Source organism: Phyllostomus discolor, chromosome 7 (genome assembly GCF_004126475.2).
Source record: "Phyllostomus discolor isolate MPI-MPIP mPhyDis1 chromosome 7, mPhyDis1.pri.v3, whole genome shotgun sequence".
Taxonomy (NCBI): domain Eukaryota; kingdom Metazoa; phylum Chordata; class Mammalia; order Chiroptera; family Phyllostomidae; genus Phyllostomus; species Phyllostomus discolor.
In genome coordinates this window covers 10,784,734-10,804,918 of record NC_040909.2, presented here as the reverse complement: position 1 = coordinate 10,804,918, position 20,185 = coordinate 10,784,734, and the positions used below count along the sequence as shown (strand labels likewise).

At 46.1% G+C, this 20,185-nt stretch overlaps 1 protein-coding gene across 3 annotated transcripts in view; it reads right to left on the bottom strand.

The window, feature by feature from the left end:
- The window catches only part of SCN10A (sodium voltage-gated channel alpha subunit 10), an 80,580-nt gene that overhangs the window by 25,811 nt on the left and 34,584 nt on the right, over positions 1 to 20,185 (bottom strand). For all 3 annotated transcript variants that reach the window (XM_028518825.2, XM_028518826.2, XM_028518827.2), the window contains 5 exons: positions 19,676 to 19,787; positions 13,928 to 14,166; positions 12,150 to 12,323; positions 2,857 to 3,216; positions 576 to 1,028 (listed from right to left, as the gene is read on the bottom strand). In XM_028518825.2, the coding sequence (XP_028374626.1) occupies positions 576 to 1,028; positions 2,857 to 3,216; positions 12,150 to 12,323; positions 13,928 to 14,166; positions 19,676 to 19,787 (1,338 nt within the window). The remainder of the gene's footprint in view (positions 1 to 575; positions 1,029 to 2,856; positions 3,217 to 12,149; positions 12,324 to 13,927; positions 14,167 to 19,675; positions 19,788 to 20,185) is intronic.

The following is a 20,185-nucleotide window of genomic DNA, read 5'->3' as shown; positions in this document are numbered from 1 at the left end:
AGTAGTAGGGAACTGTGCAAAGTATTCAAAAAAAATAACAATCCCAAAAGGCTAAAATGCGCTTTAAATGCTTTGGTGCCAAAAGGAACAAGTGTCATTTCCCTGTAACATCCCTTGTTGAGAAGAGCTGGGTAAATGAGTCACGTAACGATCAGGACTCCTCAGGCTTCCGGTGAAGATTGGAGGAGACTTGCTCTTGGGCAGCACCCTGTTCCCAGAGGAGGCTCATTAGCAGCTCACGCACAGAGTGTGGGTTTGGCAGAGTGAATGGAGCAGCTGGGTGAAAGGTGGCCCCAGGCAAGGTCTGGGGCTCAGGGCTGCCCCTGCTCCCTGCTTGGTTAGGGAATCCTGACCTTTCTTCCAGGTGCTCAAACGCCACTCCCTCCAGAGAGTGTGGCATGTCTTGAGCTCTCTTATGTCAAGGGCTCTTTTGCCTGGCTTTCCTGGAGCTCTTCAGGGCTGTGCCAGCCCTAATGTTGAAAACTCTCTGTATCCTAATTCCCCCTCTGCCCTTGGTGCTCCCTCCTTAAGACCTCTCCGTGCTTCCTGTGGTTGTCCAATGGGAGAACTCTCACCTGCTCCTGGGGGAGCACTTCCTGCCGGGAGCTCTGAGCATCCTCTTCCTCCTCTTCCTCCTCCTCCAAGTCATCAAGGTCAGATTCACCCTCAGCTATGGGCACAGAGACCCATATGTTAGGATTAGTGATGAAGTCACTGTGGTTGTCCCTGGGGTCTCTGGAACCCGAAAGCCCTCCGGGGCTCTCTGTGGCCACATCAGCAGCAATGTGGTTCTCGGCTTTGGAGCTGGACAACGGGATCTTCACCACCATCTGGGGCTCAGGCTTGGTCCGGGGCAGCAGGCAGGGTCTGCAGAAGAAGCCTCGGAGGGCCTTCATGGTGCGATGGCCAAATGCCTGGAGCCTCGCCAGGGCCACCTGCAGGTTGTTCATCTCCCCATCCTCCTCTGGGGCTGTGAGGTTGTCGGCGCTGAAGGAGTTCAGCAGCAGGGCGATGAACAGGTTGAGCATCTGGGGAGAAGTAGAAGGGAAGGGCGCTCAATCAATGAGCTGAGCCCCTCCACGGCCCCATAGGAGGGCAGCTGGATGGCAGGATACCCACACCTAGGCCTTTCCCCGCATGCCTGGGATGCTTTCTCTCTCAGGGGAATGATCATCTGAGAGCAACCGAGGAGAGCCTTGGGGATGTCGTAAGTGACCTGCTCGTGTGGATAAGGCTGGCAAGCATGTTCTCCGCTGCAGAGGAGGGTCACCCCTGCTGAACCAAGGGACAATGAGGGACAGTAGAGAGGAGTAGCCACGGGCCTGCCCAGGGACCACCTTCATCTGCCAAAGCCCTGGGTTCTAGTCCTCACTCTGGAATCCTAGGCACGTGCCCTCACTGCTTCCCACTTCACGCTCTTCACCTGTACACAGGGAGTGGGGATCCCTGCCTCTCAGAGTGGTATGAAGAGGAAGTGACACAAGGATGTAGAGGATGTAGAGTGCTCAGAGAGGCAACCCTCCTGCCTGTGGGTTTGGGCCTGTGGCTCTGCAGGGATGGAAGTCAGCCTGGAAGAAAGGAGGTTCAGCCAGCCCCCCACGCGGGAACGTGGGTGGAAGGCGTCTCTGGCTCAGCGACCTGGGTGGGGAAGACTGTGAAGAGTCTGGATTTGTTGTTTCCTCCATTTTCTTGATTCAGCTTTCTTCTGTCTGCAAACCCTTATGGGAAAGAATCTAAGTTGATTGGCTTCCACAGCAAGAAGAAAAGAGCTCCTGAAAGTCCACTTCCCCCCCTGCAGCCAGCCAGGGCTGGGAGACTCGGGGCGCTCAGAACTAGCACGGGCAGAGACAGGCTGAGGGTGAGGAGCCAGGCCGGGATGGAGGCGGGGTGCTGGGGCCGACTGGCAGGGAGGTCTCCAGAGAGGCCTCCCCCAAACCTAGGAGTGGACTGTGTCATTGCCACCATGGCATTGGATGTTTCTCATGATCCGGCATCCCTAATCCCTCTTGTCCCCTTGTGCCTGCTCCCTGCTCCTAGCTTGGACCTGTGCAGCTTGGAGAAACCAGCCAGCTTTTACTCCCCTGGAGAACAATGTTTTCCAAAACTCCCTGGAGCAGCAAAGGAAATTTTTCCTTTAACAACTAACAGCTATCATTTATTGAGTTCCTGCCATAGCCCAGACACTGCACTAGGCAATTTGCATATGTCATCTCCTGTAATTTAATTCTCCCAGTAAGCCCATGAGTGAGCACTATTTTCTTGATTTTAAGGAAATAAGAGCTCAGGGAGATTGTCTTTTGTGCTGGGTCAGCCATCTTTCCTAGCAGTAGAGCCAGGTCTTTCTTTTCCATCATATGTTCTCATTCCCCCAAGTCAGGCAGCCTCCCAGGGGACAATGTTTTTTTAATCCTCACCTGAGGACATTTTTTTTCATTGCTTTTAGAGAGAGAGGAAGGGAAAGAGAGAGAGAGAGCAAGAGGGAGAGTGGAAGAGAGAGAGAGAGAGAGAGAGAGAGGGAGAGAAACACTGATTGGTTGCCTCTTTGTATGCACCCCAACTGGGGATCAAACCCACAACCTGGGTATGTGCCCTGACCAAGGATCAAACCCTGATGGGGAATCAAATCTGCAACCTTTCAGTATATGGGATGATGCTCCAACCAACTGAGCCACACCAGCAAGGTCAAGGGACAGTTCTTATAATGTGACTTATAAATGACTTTGAAAAGTTTGAATGCCTTTCAATCCGGGAGATTCAATGTGGGCATACAAATGGGCAAAGTCAAAGCTTTTCACGATAACGTGGAAGTCTCCTCTGTTGCCCAGGAGACGGTCCCAGGGAAGGCTCTGTACTCACCACCAGGTTCCCCAGCACCATCACTGTCAAGAAGAGGACAAGGCATATGGATTTCTGGCCAACTTCCATGCAGGCCCACATGTTCTCAATCCACTCCCCACAGAGAATCCGGAAGATGATGAGGAAAGAGTGGAAGAAGTCCTCCATGTGCCAGCGAGGCATCTCGTCACCTGGCTGAATGATGCGCTCCCGATTTGTGCGGTAGCCTTCCTCGAGGAGCTGCATGCCAACCAGAGCGAAGATAAAGATGATGATGGCCAGGATGATGGTGAGGTTCCCCAGCGCCCCCACTGAGTTTCCGATGATCTTGATGAGGGTGTTTAAGGTTGGCCAGGACTTGGCCAGCTTGAGGACCCGCAGCTGCAGAGGAACGAAGACTGTGTCAGGTCTTGGAGGCTGTTCCCATCACCTTTCATCTCAAATCCTGGCCCGAAACCAAAGGCCCGGGGAATACACAAGGCAGCTCATTCCATTAAGATGAGTGCTCCCAGGGAGGTACTTTCAGGGACCTTTCTTCCTATGTCATCAGTTACTCAAAAATATTACCAGTCTTCTCCAGTCCCTATTCAATATGCTTCATTGACTATGACCAAGCCAGAGGTCTTATACTGGGGGGTGGTCTCACCATAGGTACTCTCTGTAGCTCCTGGACCCCTGATGTGAGCTTATTCTATGGGGGTGGAGTAGGGTTTGATGGCACTCACGTGTAAGTGAGAATGGCCCCCTTATAAGTGAGAACTGACCTAAAGACAGGCTAGCCTCCCGTGGGTAGGGCATGACCCATCATTGCACTTGAGAGGTATTGACTAACTGTCTTAGGGCATTACTCACCTTGGGCCATGGATATTTGTTGGCCCCACCAGCTATGATATTGCAAGTATCTATAGTTTCATGGACCCAGCATTAAATAGGCCATATGTTCATTTAATTGACCAACCAAACTGCCCACCTTATTGAACGCCAACCACACATGTGCATGGTACTGTGCTAGCCTGACAGGTACGTGGAAAGAGGCTTCTGCCCTCATGGAACAAATGGTTTCATTAGTGAAGAAAAGGCAAAGACCCCTGAAGTCTTCACTGTGCACCCAAGTGGGCTAAGTCCCACAAGAGAGCAAAAGCACTGTGCGTAAACATGTATCAACAGTTAAAAAATACATTTGTGTGACTCTCTGTTAGAAAGAGATATCTGGACTCAGCAGTCATGGGGTATTTCTGGAGCCCCTACCAAAAGCCAGGTTCTGGCTCAGCTGTCAGGATACAGTGCTGAACAGAGCGGGGCGGCAAGTTCTGCCACCCACACAGCAGTGACGCAGTCCCAAGAGAGGAGGTTTATCATCTCACACAGGAAGCTCCACATCCACTTTTCTACGCGAGGGGGGAGGAGGCAGTGGGGGACTCATGGTTTACCTGAGACCTAGTCTGGAGGCTATTCTCCTCACCCTGGAAGCAGAATGTGAAACACCAGCTCTGTGGACGGGATGTAGAGGCAGCTGACAAATGCTTATAAAGACTGAGTATTAGTAACTACATGGAAACTTAGCAGCCGTTCTCACAGTAAACTCTGGACAAGAGCAAAAGCAGAGGCTGGAGTAGGTCCCTGACACAGGGTGACAGCCACCCACCACAACACAGAATCTGTGGGGCCTGACTTGGGACAGGGAGAGACACTAGGGCATGCTCATTGGCCCCTGGGCACAAATACCAGGCACCGGCTCTTGCCTTCATTGCACCTGGCTAATGGTTTCCACTGGTTCCTCAGTTAGTTGGGGTGCAGGTGGGGGTGGAGAGTTTAGAAATTAATATAATTGACCCTCGAACAACATGGGGGCTATGGGCATGGGCCTCCCATGCAGTCAAAAATCCATGCATAGCTTTTGAATCCCTCAAAACTTAACTATTAACTGCCTACTGTTGACTAGAAGCCTTACTGATAACATAAGATGAGTCAATTAGCACATATTTTATGTTATGTGTATTATGTACTGCATTCTTACAATCAAGTCAGTTAGAGAAAAGAAAGTCATTAAGAAAGTCATAAGAGAAAATACATTTACAGGATTTACTGAAAAAACTTAACCCTGGCTGGCATAGCTCAGTGGATTGAGCGCGGGCTGTGAACCAAAGCATCGCAGGTTTGATTCCCAGTCAGGGTACATGCCTGGGTTGCAGGCCATGACCCCCAGCAACTGTACATTGATGTTTCTCTCTCTCTCTCTCTGTCTCCCTCCCTTCCCTGTCTAAAAATAAATAAATAAAATCTTAAAAAAAAAAAGAAAAAACCTTTGGCTCTGGCTGGGTGGCTCAGTTGATTAGAGCATCATCTCAATATGCTAAGGATGCAGGTTTGATCCCCAGTCAGGCCACATACAAGAAGCAACCAATGAATGCATAAATAAGTGGAACAACAAATCGATGTTTCTCTCTCTCAAGAAAAGAAAAATCCTTCTTTTTTTTTAAAAAAAAAGTGGACCCATGCAGTTCAAATCCATGTTGTCCAAGGGTCAACTGTATTAGAATCCCCTTAGATAGCAGTTTATCATCCATAATTAAATTCATACTAAACCATAAGCAAGTTATGGATAATTCTCATTTAGGACATGAATTGAATCATCCTCTATTAATTCTTTTGTTATCTTTATAAAGGGCAGGGAAACAGGATCTCTCCACTTTCTATTCCAGAGATATCTGGGCTTGGGGGCCCCTACTGTTAGCCAGTCAGTCAACACACATTACAGGTGCCTGCTGCTGGGCTGTGATGCCCCTCCCCGCAACCACCTGGCTGGCTCCCACGGACACCCAGAATGAGTGGTTCAGGAACGCAGCCCCACCAGCATCCACATTCCCCATGACCTTCACCTCCACCGCCATCTAGTTGCTCTCTGCAGTCTTTGCCCAGCTTAGCATTACATCAAAAGGATTATTTCTTATTATCATGGAAAAATTTTAAACTATTGCTTTTAATAGCTGCTGCATATTCCTTCATACTTAATTAACCATCTCTCTGGCTAATCTCATAATTAATATAAAATTTTCTGTTTAGAGGGGAAAAAGTACACTGCTTCATTTCCCAATCAATAAGCACTGGGAATAAGTCTCCAAGTGTTGAAGACCCGTTACATTTTTCAATGAAATGAAGTGACTCTTAGCAAAGATTGTATTAATGGTGTGGCCACCACGGAGTTGAGAGAGGAAGGCATGGGGGCAAGAAAGCGAAGAAATACAGCCGTGCTGAGAACTCGGTCAGAGAAAGCACAGTGGGCATGCTGTACTCACAGCGTCTGGAGCTAAGTTTTAAAGGAAGGGCTCACAGAAGGAACCGCAAGTCCTGACTGAAAAGCCTTTGACTGTTTAAAACTTAAAAATGAGCCTTGGTTTCTCATGTTCCATAAGCTGGAGGCAAGCTCTGAAGGCCGCGTAGGCCTGGCTGGCATCATAACTATGACATGGGTGAGAAATAAACCTTTTTTGGGTTAAGATCCTGAGTTTCGGGGACTGTTGACACAACAGCTAGAATTGTGTATTGTTAGTTAAGTGACAGATTTTGAAAAGCAAAATAAAATGAAAACACTTAACAGAACTGTGAGATGGGAAAGGGTAACAAATGAAAATGTGTCTTGGAGGAAGGTAAAGATGTTAGCTAACGTTTACTTTGATTAAGTTAACTATGCATGCCGGAATTACTAAGGTAACCGCTCGAATAAAAACAGAGTATTTAGTTTCCAAACCATTAAAGGGGAAAATAGAACAAGGAAAAACAAACAATCCAAAATAAACCAAGAAGGGGTCGGGGAGAAGAGAGACAGAAGACACACACACGTGAGAAGTAAAGCAAATAGAAAACCCAAAATAAAATGATGGACACATATCCAGATCTACCAGTATTTACAGAATAAGTGGACAATGTGCTTTGGTTAAAAGACAAAGATTAGATTGTCAGAACTGAATAAGAATCTAAAACCAGACTATGCTGTTTATAAGAGACAAATAAAAGTCCTAAGGATGCACAAAGGCTAGAAGAAAAAGGATGGATAAAGATATTAAGCAAATTCTAAACCACTCCCCTGCAAAATTATTGAATTAACATCGGGCAAGGAGATTTTTAAGCAAAAAGAATTTCTAGGGGTAAAGAAGGTTGACCCTTAATGATAAAAGTTTCACTTTACTGGGAATATGTACACATTTGTACAACTTGAAATATGTACAACTTGAATTATGTACGCATTTACTAACAGCCTCAAGATAGAACCATAAAGAGAAACAGGCGTCGCCATAATCATAGTGGGAGATATTTTTACACACTACTCTCTCGGTAATTACTAGACCAAGCAGACAAAAATCAGCAGGCATATAGAATACTTGGACCATACCATGAGCTTTCTGTACTCAGTGATTATGCAGTGCATTGCTCCCTACAACTGCAGGAGACACATTCTTTTCAAGCATGTAAGGAGCCTTTTCAATATACTGAACCAAAAGAAAATCATCAATAAATTTCAAAGCATTAAAATCATACACTATATGTTCTTGGACTATAAGACAGTTATAGAGCTCCGTGGCATAAAGATAACTACAAATACCACATATGGTTTGACACTGAGAACCATGCTTCTAATTAACCTCTGAGTCAAAGAATAAATAAAAAAATAATTTATTTATTTGTTAAAGATTCCATCTATTTATTTTTAGAGAGAGGGGAAGGGAGAGAGGGAGAGAAAGGGAGGGGGAGAAACATTGATGTGCAAGAGATACATCAATCGGATGGCTGCCTCTCACATGCCCCCAACTGTGGACGTGGTCCGCAACCCAGGCAGGCATGTGTCCTGACTGGGAATCCAACTGGTGACCTTTAGGTTCACAGGCTGGCACTCAATCCACTGAGCCACAGCAGCCAGAGCAGAATAAATCAAATTTAAAATTGAAAACTACTTAGAACCAAACAATAAAAAAATTCTACACATTAAATAGTTCTTAGAAGGAAACTGAAGTCTTAAACGAATTTATTAGATTGAAAATTCCATCTTAAGATGGAATTTCTAACTTCTTAAGATTGAAAATTCCATCTTAAGAAGTTAGAGAAGAATAAAATACGTAGAACAGAGGATGTAATTAAGACAAGATACAGGGTTAATTGAAACAGAAAATATCAGTGAAGTAGGATCAACAAGGAAAAAGTTGGTTCTTTGAAAAGACTGATTGCCCTGGCTGGTGTAGCTCAGTGGATTGAGCATGGGCTGGGAACCAAGGTGTCCCAGGTTTGATTGCCAGCCAGGGTACATGCCTGGGTTGCAGGCCATGACTCCCAGCAACCGCACATTGATGTTTCTCTCTCTCTCTCTCTCTATCTCCCTCCCTTCCCTCTCTAAATATAAATAAATAAAATCTTAAAAAAAAGACTGATTAAACTGATGATTTTGTTCCAAGACTAATAAAAAAGGATGAGAGAAAGCATAAACCATGATTTTTTTGAAAAAGGAGAAGGTAGTACAAGCACAGGTGATACAGACCCTAAAAGATAACAGCATAGCACACACAACTTTATGCCGATACGCTTGAAAATTTAGATAAGAAGGGAAATTTTAGAAAAATGTAACTTAACCAAAACCACTTTGAGAAACAGAAAACCTGACTAGTTCCACAGCCATTAAGAAAATTAAATCAGGGGAGAGAAGAAGGAATTTCAGAGAATGGGAAGGGTTTACAGGAACAAATTTAAAGGACACATGGACAAAAGCTAGGGAGAGGGTGGTAATGGGAGGGAAGTGGGGAGGGTTGGGTGGGTGGTCTGGAATGGGAGTAAAAGGGAGAAAACTGTACTTGAACAATGATTAAAAAAAATTTAAAAAATTAAATCAGTGATGAAAAGTCTTAACCTCCAAGGCTTCATTGATGAATTCACCAAACCTATTAGGAGCAAACAATTCCAAACTTACCCAAAGTTTGGGTGTAGAAGAAGAATGTTTTTTCACCTCTTTTTGTAAAGATTAGCATAACCTGGCAATTAGCATACTGAAACCTGGCAAAGGACAATGCAAGTAGAGAAAATTACAGGGCACATATTACTCATCAATACAGATGCAAAAATTTCCAGCAGACTCTTAGAAAGCTGGATCTTCCAAAGTATAAAATTTGTATCATGATCAAGTTGGGCTTATCCCAGGAATACAAGGTTGATGTCACATTAGAGAAATCAATTAACATAATGTACTACTGTAATCCATTAAAAGAGAAAAATCTTGTGATTATCTTAGTGCCTGAAGAACAATTGCCTGATAAAATTAAACATCCATTCTTGATTAATATTTCTAGCAAAAAAATTCCTAAACTGATGAAGTTTTTTTTTTAATCTTTCAAAAAAGTGTCTCAAATATCAGACTTAGTGAAATGTTGAAAGCAGGAAAAAATACAATAAAAATTTTTTAAAAAAGGAAATACTGAAAGCATTCCCTCTGAGATCAGGAAGACAGCAAGGATGTTGGCTATGAGAGCCTCATGCCAATAGGGTACTGGATGTCCTTTCTAATCAGCACAAGGAGGTGATGACAGGAACCAATCGTATACGGGTTAAAAGAGAAGAAACAAAACTCATTATTTCCATGATATGACTGTGTTAAAACATTTAAGAGATTAGGTAGATAAATTATTAGAGAGATTTCTGAATACAAAAAAATTAAGTAGCAAAATGGTAGCAAAAAAAAGAGGAAATCTTAAAAAGGAATTTTATTTAGACTAGTATAGTGAACTATCTGGGAATAAACCTAACAAAAGATACGGAGAAAAGTCCTTTATGGAGAAAATTATAAAGCTTTATGCAGAAATTATAAAACTATGGAAAGATGAAAATAAATGGAGAGCATGCTATTGTCATAGATCAGAAGAGCATATAATATAAAGCTTCCACTCCTCCCCAAATTGAACTACAAAGTATTGTAATCCCAACAGAAACAAACAAAGTAAGTTTGGTGTGTATGTGGGTATGTAACTTGGCAAGTTGCTTCTAAAATGAATATGGAAGCACAGGGGCCATGATGATCCCGAAGAAGTCAAACAAGGTGGTTGGCTTGCCCTGCAGACACATATTCAAAGGCAATTGCAGTAATTAAGACGGTGTGGTATAGGTACGAGGAAAAGCCAATAGACACGTTAATGGAAGAAGACTCTCTATCAGCGGTGTCCAACCTGCAGCCCATGGGCCACGTGCAGCCCAGGATGGCTGTGAGTGTGGCCCAACCCAAACTTGTAAATTTATTTAAAACATTATGAGATTTTCTTGTGATTACATGTTGTGATGTATTCAATGTGTGGCGCAAGACAACTCTTCTTCTTCCAGTGTGGCACAGAGATGCCAAAAGGTGGGACATCCCTGTTTATTTTGAGAAGGAAGAAAAAGCAATGATGACACAATCGTCATTTCTTCCTTCTTTCCTTCCTTTTTTCTATCCTTCTTTTAATTAACAGGTGCTTATTGAGTTCCTACTATATGTTGGGTCTTGTGCTAGATCCTTGGGATAAAATGATAAAACAGAAAACTCTGTTTTTTGTCTCATGGACTACTAGGATGATTGTAAAGTGTGAACATTAAAAAGAAACAGGTTAATTTGATGAGGGAACCCAACTTTAGATAATGTGGTTGCGGAGGACACCTCTGAGTAGGTGATGTGTGTGTTAAGCCAGGAAAGAGGAGAATGAATGTGCTAAGTAAAGACTTGGGGAATAAATGTGCCAAGGTTCAGCAGCAGGAACAGTTCTGTTACATGCCAGGAAGAGAAACGAGGCCTCTCTGGCTGGAGCGAAATGCGCAACAGGAGACTGGATAGGTAGACAGGCCCTGATGATGCTCAACTCTGTAGACCGGGGGTTCCAACCCCTGGGCCATGGACGGCCACACAGCAGGAGGTGAGCTTGAATGTAACGCACTTGAATCTCTCCACACCATCCCTTCCCTGTCCTCTTGTCCCCCATCCGTGGAAAAATTGTCTTCCATCAAATCGGTCCCTGGTGCCAAAAAGGTTGGGGACTGATGCTGTAGGCCATGCCAAGGACTGTGGATTTCACTCTCAGAGTCTTGGGGAACCATGGAGAGTTACTCGTAAGAAATGTGCCCTTCTAATGTAAGATGATGATAATAGAGGAAACTGCATGCATGTGTGTGGGGCAGGGAGTACAGAAACTCTGCACAATCTGCCTTTGTTTCTGAAACCTAAAACTGCTGTAAAAAGTAAAGCCCACTAATAACAAATATGAAACTGGTGATCTGGGCTATGTGAATTTTCTGCAGTGAAACCCACGGCTCGGGTGTGGGCACAGCAGAGTCAGACACTTGGCTTTAACTCCAGGATAGGCTTTTGCCAAACACAAAATGTGAAGTGGCAGAGGAAAAAGGTGGTTGAGTTTATTTGGGGGGGCATGATAATATTAATGGACCATGACATCTCAGCCGGATAATGAGGGAAGAGAAGATGGTGGAGAGGAGGCCTAAAAGACCCCCAGAAAATATGGCTTCCTCCAGATGGCCTGGAAAACTGGGAGACCACCAGTGACCCCAGACTCTCCTGGCAATCTGACAGGTCTGACAGATGTGGCTCTTATAAGAGTGGGTGGCCTGTGAACAATGGGCCACAAGCGACTTGGACAGAACTCCTGCAGAGCTCAGTTTGGAGAAGAGCCAGGCCATGAGGCTAGAAGGTGGCAGTTTTGAGGTGTGTGAGACACGGGAGCTGTGATCTGGGGGCACTAGGGGAACCGAGGATGAGCTGTGAGGTGGCAGGAGCTGGGACCTGGAAATCAAGCATCCTGACTTTGAAAAACAGGTCTGCTACCTGCTCGACAGCTGGGAGCCTTTGGGTCCTTGTCTAACTATTCTGCATCTCAGTCATCCTCACCTATCCATGAGCAAAGCAACTCGCTCTCTGAGGGTTGTTATTGTAAGTATAAAACAAGGTATGTTATGTCAAGTGATGAGCACTGTGCCGAACACATAGTTAGTGTTCGAGAAACAGAAGCTGCTATAATTACCATCGTTACTGTTGTTCTCTAAGAGAACAGAAGGGTGCTGGGTAAGTCTCTTAGTGCAGATGAGGGGGCCGAGGCCCAGAGAGAAGAAGGAACATCCCCACTTTGAGTAAGTGAGAAGTACCAAGTCTAGCTTCCAGGAGCCATGCCCTGCCTGCCTCCCACAGAGACAGGAAAAGAAGAGGGAGCTGGCTGGTGGGGTCCCCAAAGGACAATGTCTGTTCTCAGGGGTTAGCCTCCCAGATGTGGGGGCAGTTTTCCCAAGCCACCGAGAGACATTACCAGGCGGAAGGACCGCAGCACCGCCATGCTGCCCTTCTTGGCTGTGCCCAGCTCCACCAGGCTCACGGTGACGATGATGCAGTCGAAAATGTTCCACTTCTTCTGGAAGTAATTGTAGGGGTCGAAGGCAATGATTTTGAAGACCATTTCAGCGGTAAAAAATGTGGTGAAGACCTGAGGGTGGAAACGAGGATTCATCTCAGCAAGGGTCTATGGGGTGAAGGGGGGCACCAGGACAAACAGGGCAGCAGAGAAATCTCTTTTTTTATAAATTAGCAAATCCTTTTACATTGTTCTTAGTCAGCTTCTGTATTACCTGGGGGCTCCTGAAGGACTGGGGATGGGAACACTCAATGTGGCGGCAGAGAGCAATCTCTGGACCAGCGCTGAGGGCGCATGCATCAGAGCCCATGCTTCGGTGTTTCCATAGGAATGGTGGCAGAAGGGGAGTAAGTGGATAATCACGAGGATAATAATTGCTACATAATTACATAAATGAGGAGTCAATCTGGTTCAGTAGTTTAAAAGCATGGATTATGGGGCCACATTGGACCCTGATAAAAATCCCAACTCAGTCACTTCCTAGCTCGTGTACACCTGGACAAGCACTGGGCCCTCTCTGGGGCCCAATTTCCTCATCTGTATAATGGACATAAAAATTCGATAACGCCCCTGAAGGTCTCAGCAAAGGTGCTGGCAGAGAGTAATTAACTAATAAATAATAGCCATCAGCAAGCACAGAAATGATGCACTGTCTCTAAGAGTCTAACGGTCCCAAGAAAGAATTCTGACATTAAAAGAGGCCAGGGCCAGGCTCAGATCTCACAACAACCAGCTGGGAAGGGAGACAGGTAAGAAGAAAGCAGAGACCAGGGTCAGGGGCTTTTCTCATTTGTTCTCATCAAAGCCTGTTGCGAGCCTGGGGAAGGACAGTGTTGAGAGTTCAAGGGACATGGCTGATGCCCCAGACTGCAACTGTGTTATTCAAAGAGCATCTGTGGAGCGCCCTCTGTAGGCAAGTCAGTGTGCTGCTGTGGGGGATAGGGTTAAGGAACCTGGGTCCACTCTTGCTCCAACTTCCCCAGCTTTGCCACCCTGGGCAGGACACTTAACCCCTCTAAGTCTTAGTGCTCGCTTTTGGGCTGTGAGGGTGATGACAACCTCATAGCATAGTGACTCTGAGATGACGCTTATAAAGTACCTGACTCATGGTAGACACCAAAAAAAATGCCTGCCTTTCCTTTCTTTTTAAAAAGGGTGCCCCATCACCATGGTAAAGACCTTTCTCTCATGTGCCTCAACTTCCCCAACTGTAAAATGGGGGTGTGGACTCCAAGGTCTCTTCCACAAAGCCCTCTGTGGTCTACGCTGACTTCTTAGAACTAAGCTCTCCCTTCTCTTTCCACTTCTCCTTTTTTGGAAGGACACAGACATGTCCATAATGGTCTTTATGTAGGAAAGTGACATTTATGCTTACTTCAAGGTAGACACATCTGAAATCGGGTGGGTTCAAGGGGCTGTCCTGAGTCTGTAAAGAGGGACCTCACTGCCCCCAGGTCAGGACCTTCTCACTCCACTTCCCTGTGCTCATTCATCCCAAAGCAATTCCTATCCACTCAGCCTGGTCCTCAGGACTTGACTTTCTGGACTCAGCAACCACACATCCCCCACACTGCTCTCCGCTAGCTAGACCGACACTCTGACCAGCGAGGGCGTGCTGCTATCCCAGCCAGAGCTCTCAGCCGCGGTGGCACGGGTGGTGGCTGCCAGGCACTCACAATGTTGCCTATCTGGAACATGGTTTCGAAGGTGTAGCTCATGCCGTGGTGCTCCATGGCCATGAAGACGGTGTTCACCACAATGCACAAGGTGATGGTGAGCTCCGCAAAGGGGTCCGTCACAATCTTAAACAGAAGCGTCTTGAGCTTCACCCACTTGGGGCAGCACTCCCAGATCAGATACTTCTGAGCCAAGCTGATCAAGCAGGGCGGGCACTTCTGTTCCGATTCCTCAAGCTCTGCATCACAGGTGAATTCAATGACAGCTGTCAGCCAGGTGTCACCTCAGACCCCTGTCCCGTGGCCACCCCCTAGGTCTTGTCATTACTAATAACCACCATCTCCACTCTCCACATCAGCCCTCCCTTTCTCTGATGATTATTTCCTGCTTTCTGAATTCCCTTCAGTCCAGCAACTCCAATCCAGTCTCTGTCCGCACTCAGTGGTCCAAAACATGGATCCGACACTTTTTAACTGCTAATCACCCATGACATATCTTTACTTCTCAACTTAGAGTTCATGACCATCCCTCCATCTGTCCCTTTGCAGACACCCTCAGTTCCCTTGCCCCTCTCCCCCTCCATTGTACTGGCCTGGCAGAACCCCAACCCGGAATAAACCCAATGTGTAGACTTCTCTGCACCTGCACCCAACCAGCTGAACTTGGTTGGAAAAAGTACACAACTATGCTGACTGGCCGCACTAGGGATTCATGAGCCCCAGCTGGTTGCTGCCCAGATATCCTGCCATGCTTCTCTATTTCAGTCCACTCTTTCAGCATTGCAGATTGCTATGCTGATTTCCTCCTCTCTCCTCCCACCTCCATTGCCTACTAGCCACGCCTCTGGAGCTGAGAAGAAGCACAGGAAGTAGTGCTGAGTGAGGAATCTTGCAGAGACTCCATTGTGGCAGGAAGCAACCTATCTGTGAGGCAGGACAGGCAGAGACTCAGCCTTGTAAACAGCCTTCACTTTGCTGATGTTGATTGTCTGGGGAGATACAGAGGCTAAAAGAATCGTGCACTTACTAGCTTACAGCACAATTACAGTTCCTCCCCCAAAAAGCCTTCTGCAAAAAACTACTCCAGAAAGAATAGGAACCCTTTCCTTAGGTTACAATTAAAGAGGGGTCCCCTGCTCCTCTTAACAGCCAGTGTCTCCCTTTGTGCATTCTCTCGTGCTGACAATGTGAAGAATCTACAGAACATTCCCTCTTTTATTTATGTTCCATCTCTCCCAGTCTCACAGAGCCTCCCCATTAGCATGGAAATGTCCTTTTAAAAAAGCCACATACAGCCCTGGCTGGCATAGCTCAGTGGATTGTGTGCGGGCTGTGAACCAAAGTGTCGCAGGTTCGATTCCCAGTAAGGGCATATGCCTGGGTTGCAGGCCACGGCCCCCAGCAACCGCACCTTAGTGTTTCTCTCTCTCTTTCTTTCTCCCTTCCCTCTCTAAAAATAAATAAATAAATAAAAATCTTTTTAAAAAGCCACATACAAAAACCAAAAAAAAAAACCCTTCCTTTAGCTTTACTTACACCATAATATCATTTTACTATCTCTTCCTCTTCACAGAAAAGCCTCTTGGAAAAGTTGTCTATATATAATATCTCCACCTTCTTACCTCTCGTTTATTCTTCAATCCCCTCCAGTGCAGCTCTGTGTAATCTCCCACTCCACCAACCCCTGCTTGCTCAATCACCAAACACATCCACGTGACTAGAGCCCTGGACTTTCTTTAGACTCGATCTTACTTGATGTTTCTATAGCATTGCCTCTTTTGACCTTTCTGTACTTCTTGAAGGAATTTAGACCCTTGGTTCTGTGGAGTATTCTCAGTCTTCTATTTCTGGGCATTTCTTCTTACCCTCCTCTGTTCACTCTGTTTCTTCTGTTCAATCATTAGATGTTGTTTTTGAGAACCCTGTCCCGGAACTGCTCATTTTATTTGATTCCCTCAATGTCATCTACCCACTTGCACCATTTCAAAGTCACCATCTATATTCAAACTGCTTCCAATGCTCTATCTCTAGGGCACTCTTAACTTCTGAGCTCTAGACCCATTTATTATAAAACCAACTTCCTACTGGGCACCTCTACCTAGATGTCTCAGGGACTCCTGAAACCCAGGATGTCCCAGACTCAGCTCAGAGTCTTTCCCCAGTGACTCCCCTGGCTCCCCGACAGTGTTCCCTGTATGTCACTGCACCAGCATCCTTTCAGTTGCTTATGCCAGAACCATGTGAAATGCCAAGTCTCGAATCTTCTGCCCCAAGAGAGCACTCAGATCCGTGCATTTCCCGTCTTCCCCACCGCCACCACGCTGGAGTCCAGGCACTGCCACCTTTCTGCTGGTTACCTCCTAACTGGTTCCCCTGCCAACACCTTTCCCCTCTTAATTCCATTCTCTACATGTATCCAGAGTAACCTTTATAAAATGCAAATGTAGCTCCTCTCCCTCCAATCTTTTAGTGGCACCTCGCTGCTCTTAGGATGAAGTCCAAAATCATTAATATGGTCTAGGAAGTTCTGTGGGTCTGGCCTCAGTCCATCCTTCTAGCCTTATTTCAACCCCCTCCCTTCCTGGCTCTCTATGCTCTGACTCCAGCGGGCTTTTTCATTTCTTTAAGCGTCAGGCTCTCTTCCACTTCAGGGATTTTGCTCTTATTTGTGTCTGGAATACATCCCTAACCACCGGCTAACCTCGCCATATCTCACTTAGCACCCTGCACTTTTCCTTCAAGACACTCAGCACCCCAGTGGTACCTTGTTCCGTGTCCTTCTCTCCCACTCAGCACGAGGGCAGAGACTGGGCTGTACTCCTGCTTCTGGTCTCTGGCTTGCACAATGGTCAAGTCTTAGTTTGCACACCCAGCATAGATGGTCCATGTGCCCCGACTGCAGGGAACTGCCAAGTGCTTATTGGCTTGGGCCAAACCTTCCCAAGCACAATCACCCCAACGTGGTGGCCTTTGTAAATCCTATCACAATTCTGACAGCATCAAGTGTCCTCCGTGGATGCCATGGGTATAGAGGATATAATGTTCAACCAGAGCAGATCACAGCTTATCTGCCCTATGCTCAAAAACCTTTGACCTCTTTGACCTCATCTAAGGTCACCTTTAGCCATAATTCTCACGAAAATGTCATTGTTTCTCGTGCCTTTCCCCATGTACTCTTACAGCATCTTCCTTGGGGGGAAATCAGTCCTGTCTCAGGATATCTGACAATGCCTGTTCATTGGTTCTGGTCATTATAAATTAGCATCACCCCCCACCCTCTTATCACATTTGTACATCACACTCATTTACCATTCATTTAACAACTGTTTGTTGAGTACCTACTATGTGCCGTGCACTTCTCTTCTAGGTACTGGCATTCCAGCTGTGAGTCAAACACATACCTCTCTGCTCCTGTGGAATTTATAACCCACTGTATATTTTCATGCTTTACAGTGGAGAAGACTGAGGCACAGGGCAATTACTGGAGCCCCGAGATGGCACAGATCACTGTCAGTGGCAGAGCCCGGGTGCAAATGCTGACGGCCAGCCTCCAGGACCTGTGATCTCTACTGCTCTCATCCAGCTGAAATTGCCTTCGTTCTTACCTAAACTGGGATGGGTTTGGGACACATGTTTTGTTCATTCTCATCTCATTGCTGCAAAATGCATTGCATTTGCTGTTCATCTGTCTGTAACTCCCTCAGGTCCTCACAAGCCTGATTCCCTTACTCCATTTAGATTTCTGGTCCTCTTTTCTGGTCTCCTTCGGGAAAAGATCCTTCTCCAACCCTCCCATCTAAAACAGCCCCTTCTGTTAGCCCTCACTCTCCATCTTCCTCCTTACTTAATTTTTTTTTCTGTTACTTCTTATCACTCCCTGAATATCTATTTGTGCTTATTATCTGTGTTCCCCAGCCCCTAAGATGCAGATTCTCCAGGGCAGGCTTCTGTCTTGTTCACTGAATTCTCAGCAGCTGGAACAATGCCAGGCACATAGCAGGTGCTCAACAAACTTTTGTTGATGAGTGAATACATTAAAAAGGAGGGAAGGAGGCAGCTTGACATTTCTGGGGAATAAATGAAAAAGCAAGCTGTTTGTATTTAATGTTTGCTGCTTGATGACTAATAGCAAAAAAAAAAAATTCCCAGGAACCTACCTGGCTAACAAAAAAATCATGGGCATAGCAGCAGGGTGAAATTCTTTGAAGCCACAAAAAAATGGTGTGCAGACACTATTACAATGAGAAGTAATTATTAAGTAATTACCAAAGAGGGAAAATAACATATGAGTCTGTATACATTGTTATTACTGGAATGTGTACCTATTTCTCTGAAGACAAGCTCAGGTATGCAAGAAATGCAACTTAGGGTTTTCTCCCCTCCCCACCCCCAATAATTGCATTCAGTTTACACTTCAACGAGCCATCCTGGGGAGTTTGTTTCAGTCATTTCAATGTCTGCTACTACTTCATTGTCTGAGGCTGTATCTGAGTTCTGGGGGCGCTCCAGGTGGAGGGCTGAGCTGGTCCTTAGTCATTGCCAAGTGCATTTTGCTTGAGTTGCCATGGCTCCCAACCTGGTTTCCGACAGGAGGGCCATGGAGATGGCTGTTCCCTCTTTGCATCTCCAGGTTTCTTATGTGGCTCTCACTCATTTCCTTCCATTGCTTCCAGTGAGGGTGAGGTCATCATCCTGACACTGTCCTCCTGGGGCCACAGAGCACCCTCCAAGTCTGCCCCAGGCCTTCCCTACTCAGGTATTTTACTGGCTCATTCTATACCACAATTTCTTTCCCATGCCAGGCATGGGGGTCCCTCTCTGAAGCCTGCCACCTCTGGCTTCACCGAAAAGGTAAGGCACATGTTGGTTCTGTTTGCAAATCCCTCGCACATTTTTTGGTTCATATTGTCTACTGTTAATTCCCCTGGAGTAAGGATAAAGCCCAGGGCTGGGAGGAGAGCACACCAGACATCTTCTCGGGAGCACACCTACATCCAGGCTCCCTTCTCCAGTGCAGGGCATTTTAAATGAGTCTAGGGGGGATGGATAACTGGATAGGATGAAGGCCATACTTTCCATAGCCTGAGGCAAAACAAAGGCTGGCTCAGAAGACAGGCCTCGTCCTCAGGGGAAGGAGGCTGCAGCCCTGATGTTTGGGAACCTGAGTGTCAGGTGGCCTTGTCCAGAGCCAGTCCCTTGGCTTGGTGTAAGCAACTGGAACTTAGATGCATCCCTGTGGAAACTGAGTAGATTCCCACTCAAATGATGAAACCCTGAATCGACAAGAATTTGGTTAAATTGGCTAATTTATTTAAATGGTTTTTCCCAAGATCAGCATGATTGGGCTTGAGACAGAAATTAAGTTAGAACCATAAAAATTCTAGCCAGGAAAACATTAGGATAATTTTGCCATGTGTGAAAATTAATGACTTAAATTTCTTGCATACCTGAGTGGTAGCTTGATGTTCTCTGGTGCCTGCCAGAGACCTTTTTAAAACCTAGTTTTGTGGGTACATGTGAACAAGAGAGGGATTTGGGCATTTCAGCCTTTGGAGTTTATTGGTTTTGAAAGATTATCCACATAAAAAAAAAACCCCACATCAATTAAGGGTGTTGGGGCCAAAGGCACAAAATAAGGGCAGGATATCAGGACACAGAGATGGATGCTTTTTAACATGGGTTTGGGGCATCCCCTCTGCTGCTTACATGGGGACTCAGGACAGTGACCTTCCACTAAGTAGCACTTACCCTCCAGGACGGAAGTCATGATACTGACCACACTCATTGCCCTTTGGGCTCGGAAAGGTTCATTCAAGTATTCTGCTGATAAGAAAGTCTTCTTTTGTCCTGCTTCCAATGCCTGCAGGGACACAAACAGAGTCAGGACACTCCTTCAACCTGAAGTTTTCAGTGGCAGAGTGGTTGCTCAGCCTCTCATTGGCCAGTCTCATGCAGTTGCCAGTTGCTCAGTGAAGCTGTGATCCTCAGTAGCCATGCTTGGTGGAGTGCGGGCTGCTGTTGAACTTGGGGTAAGAGCTCAAGCATGAAGACCAGGACAAAGAGCTGGCATACAATCAGAGCCCAGGTCTGCAGCTAATAGAGTATCTGGGGCTCCCCTGAGGCTCTGCAAACTCTTGCCCTGGGACAGGGACCTGGGCACCAGGGTGGGGGCAGGCTACCTCAAGGGTCTCTGAGGTTTCTGCCAAAGGGAGAAGGAGCAGCGGGCCAGGCAGTCATTATGAGACATCCTCTGGCCTA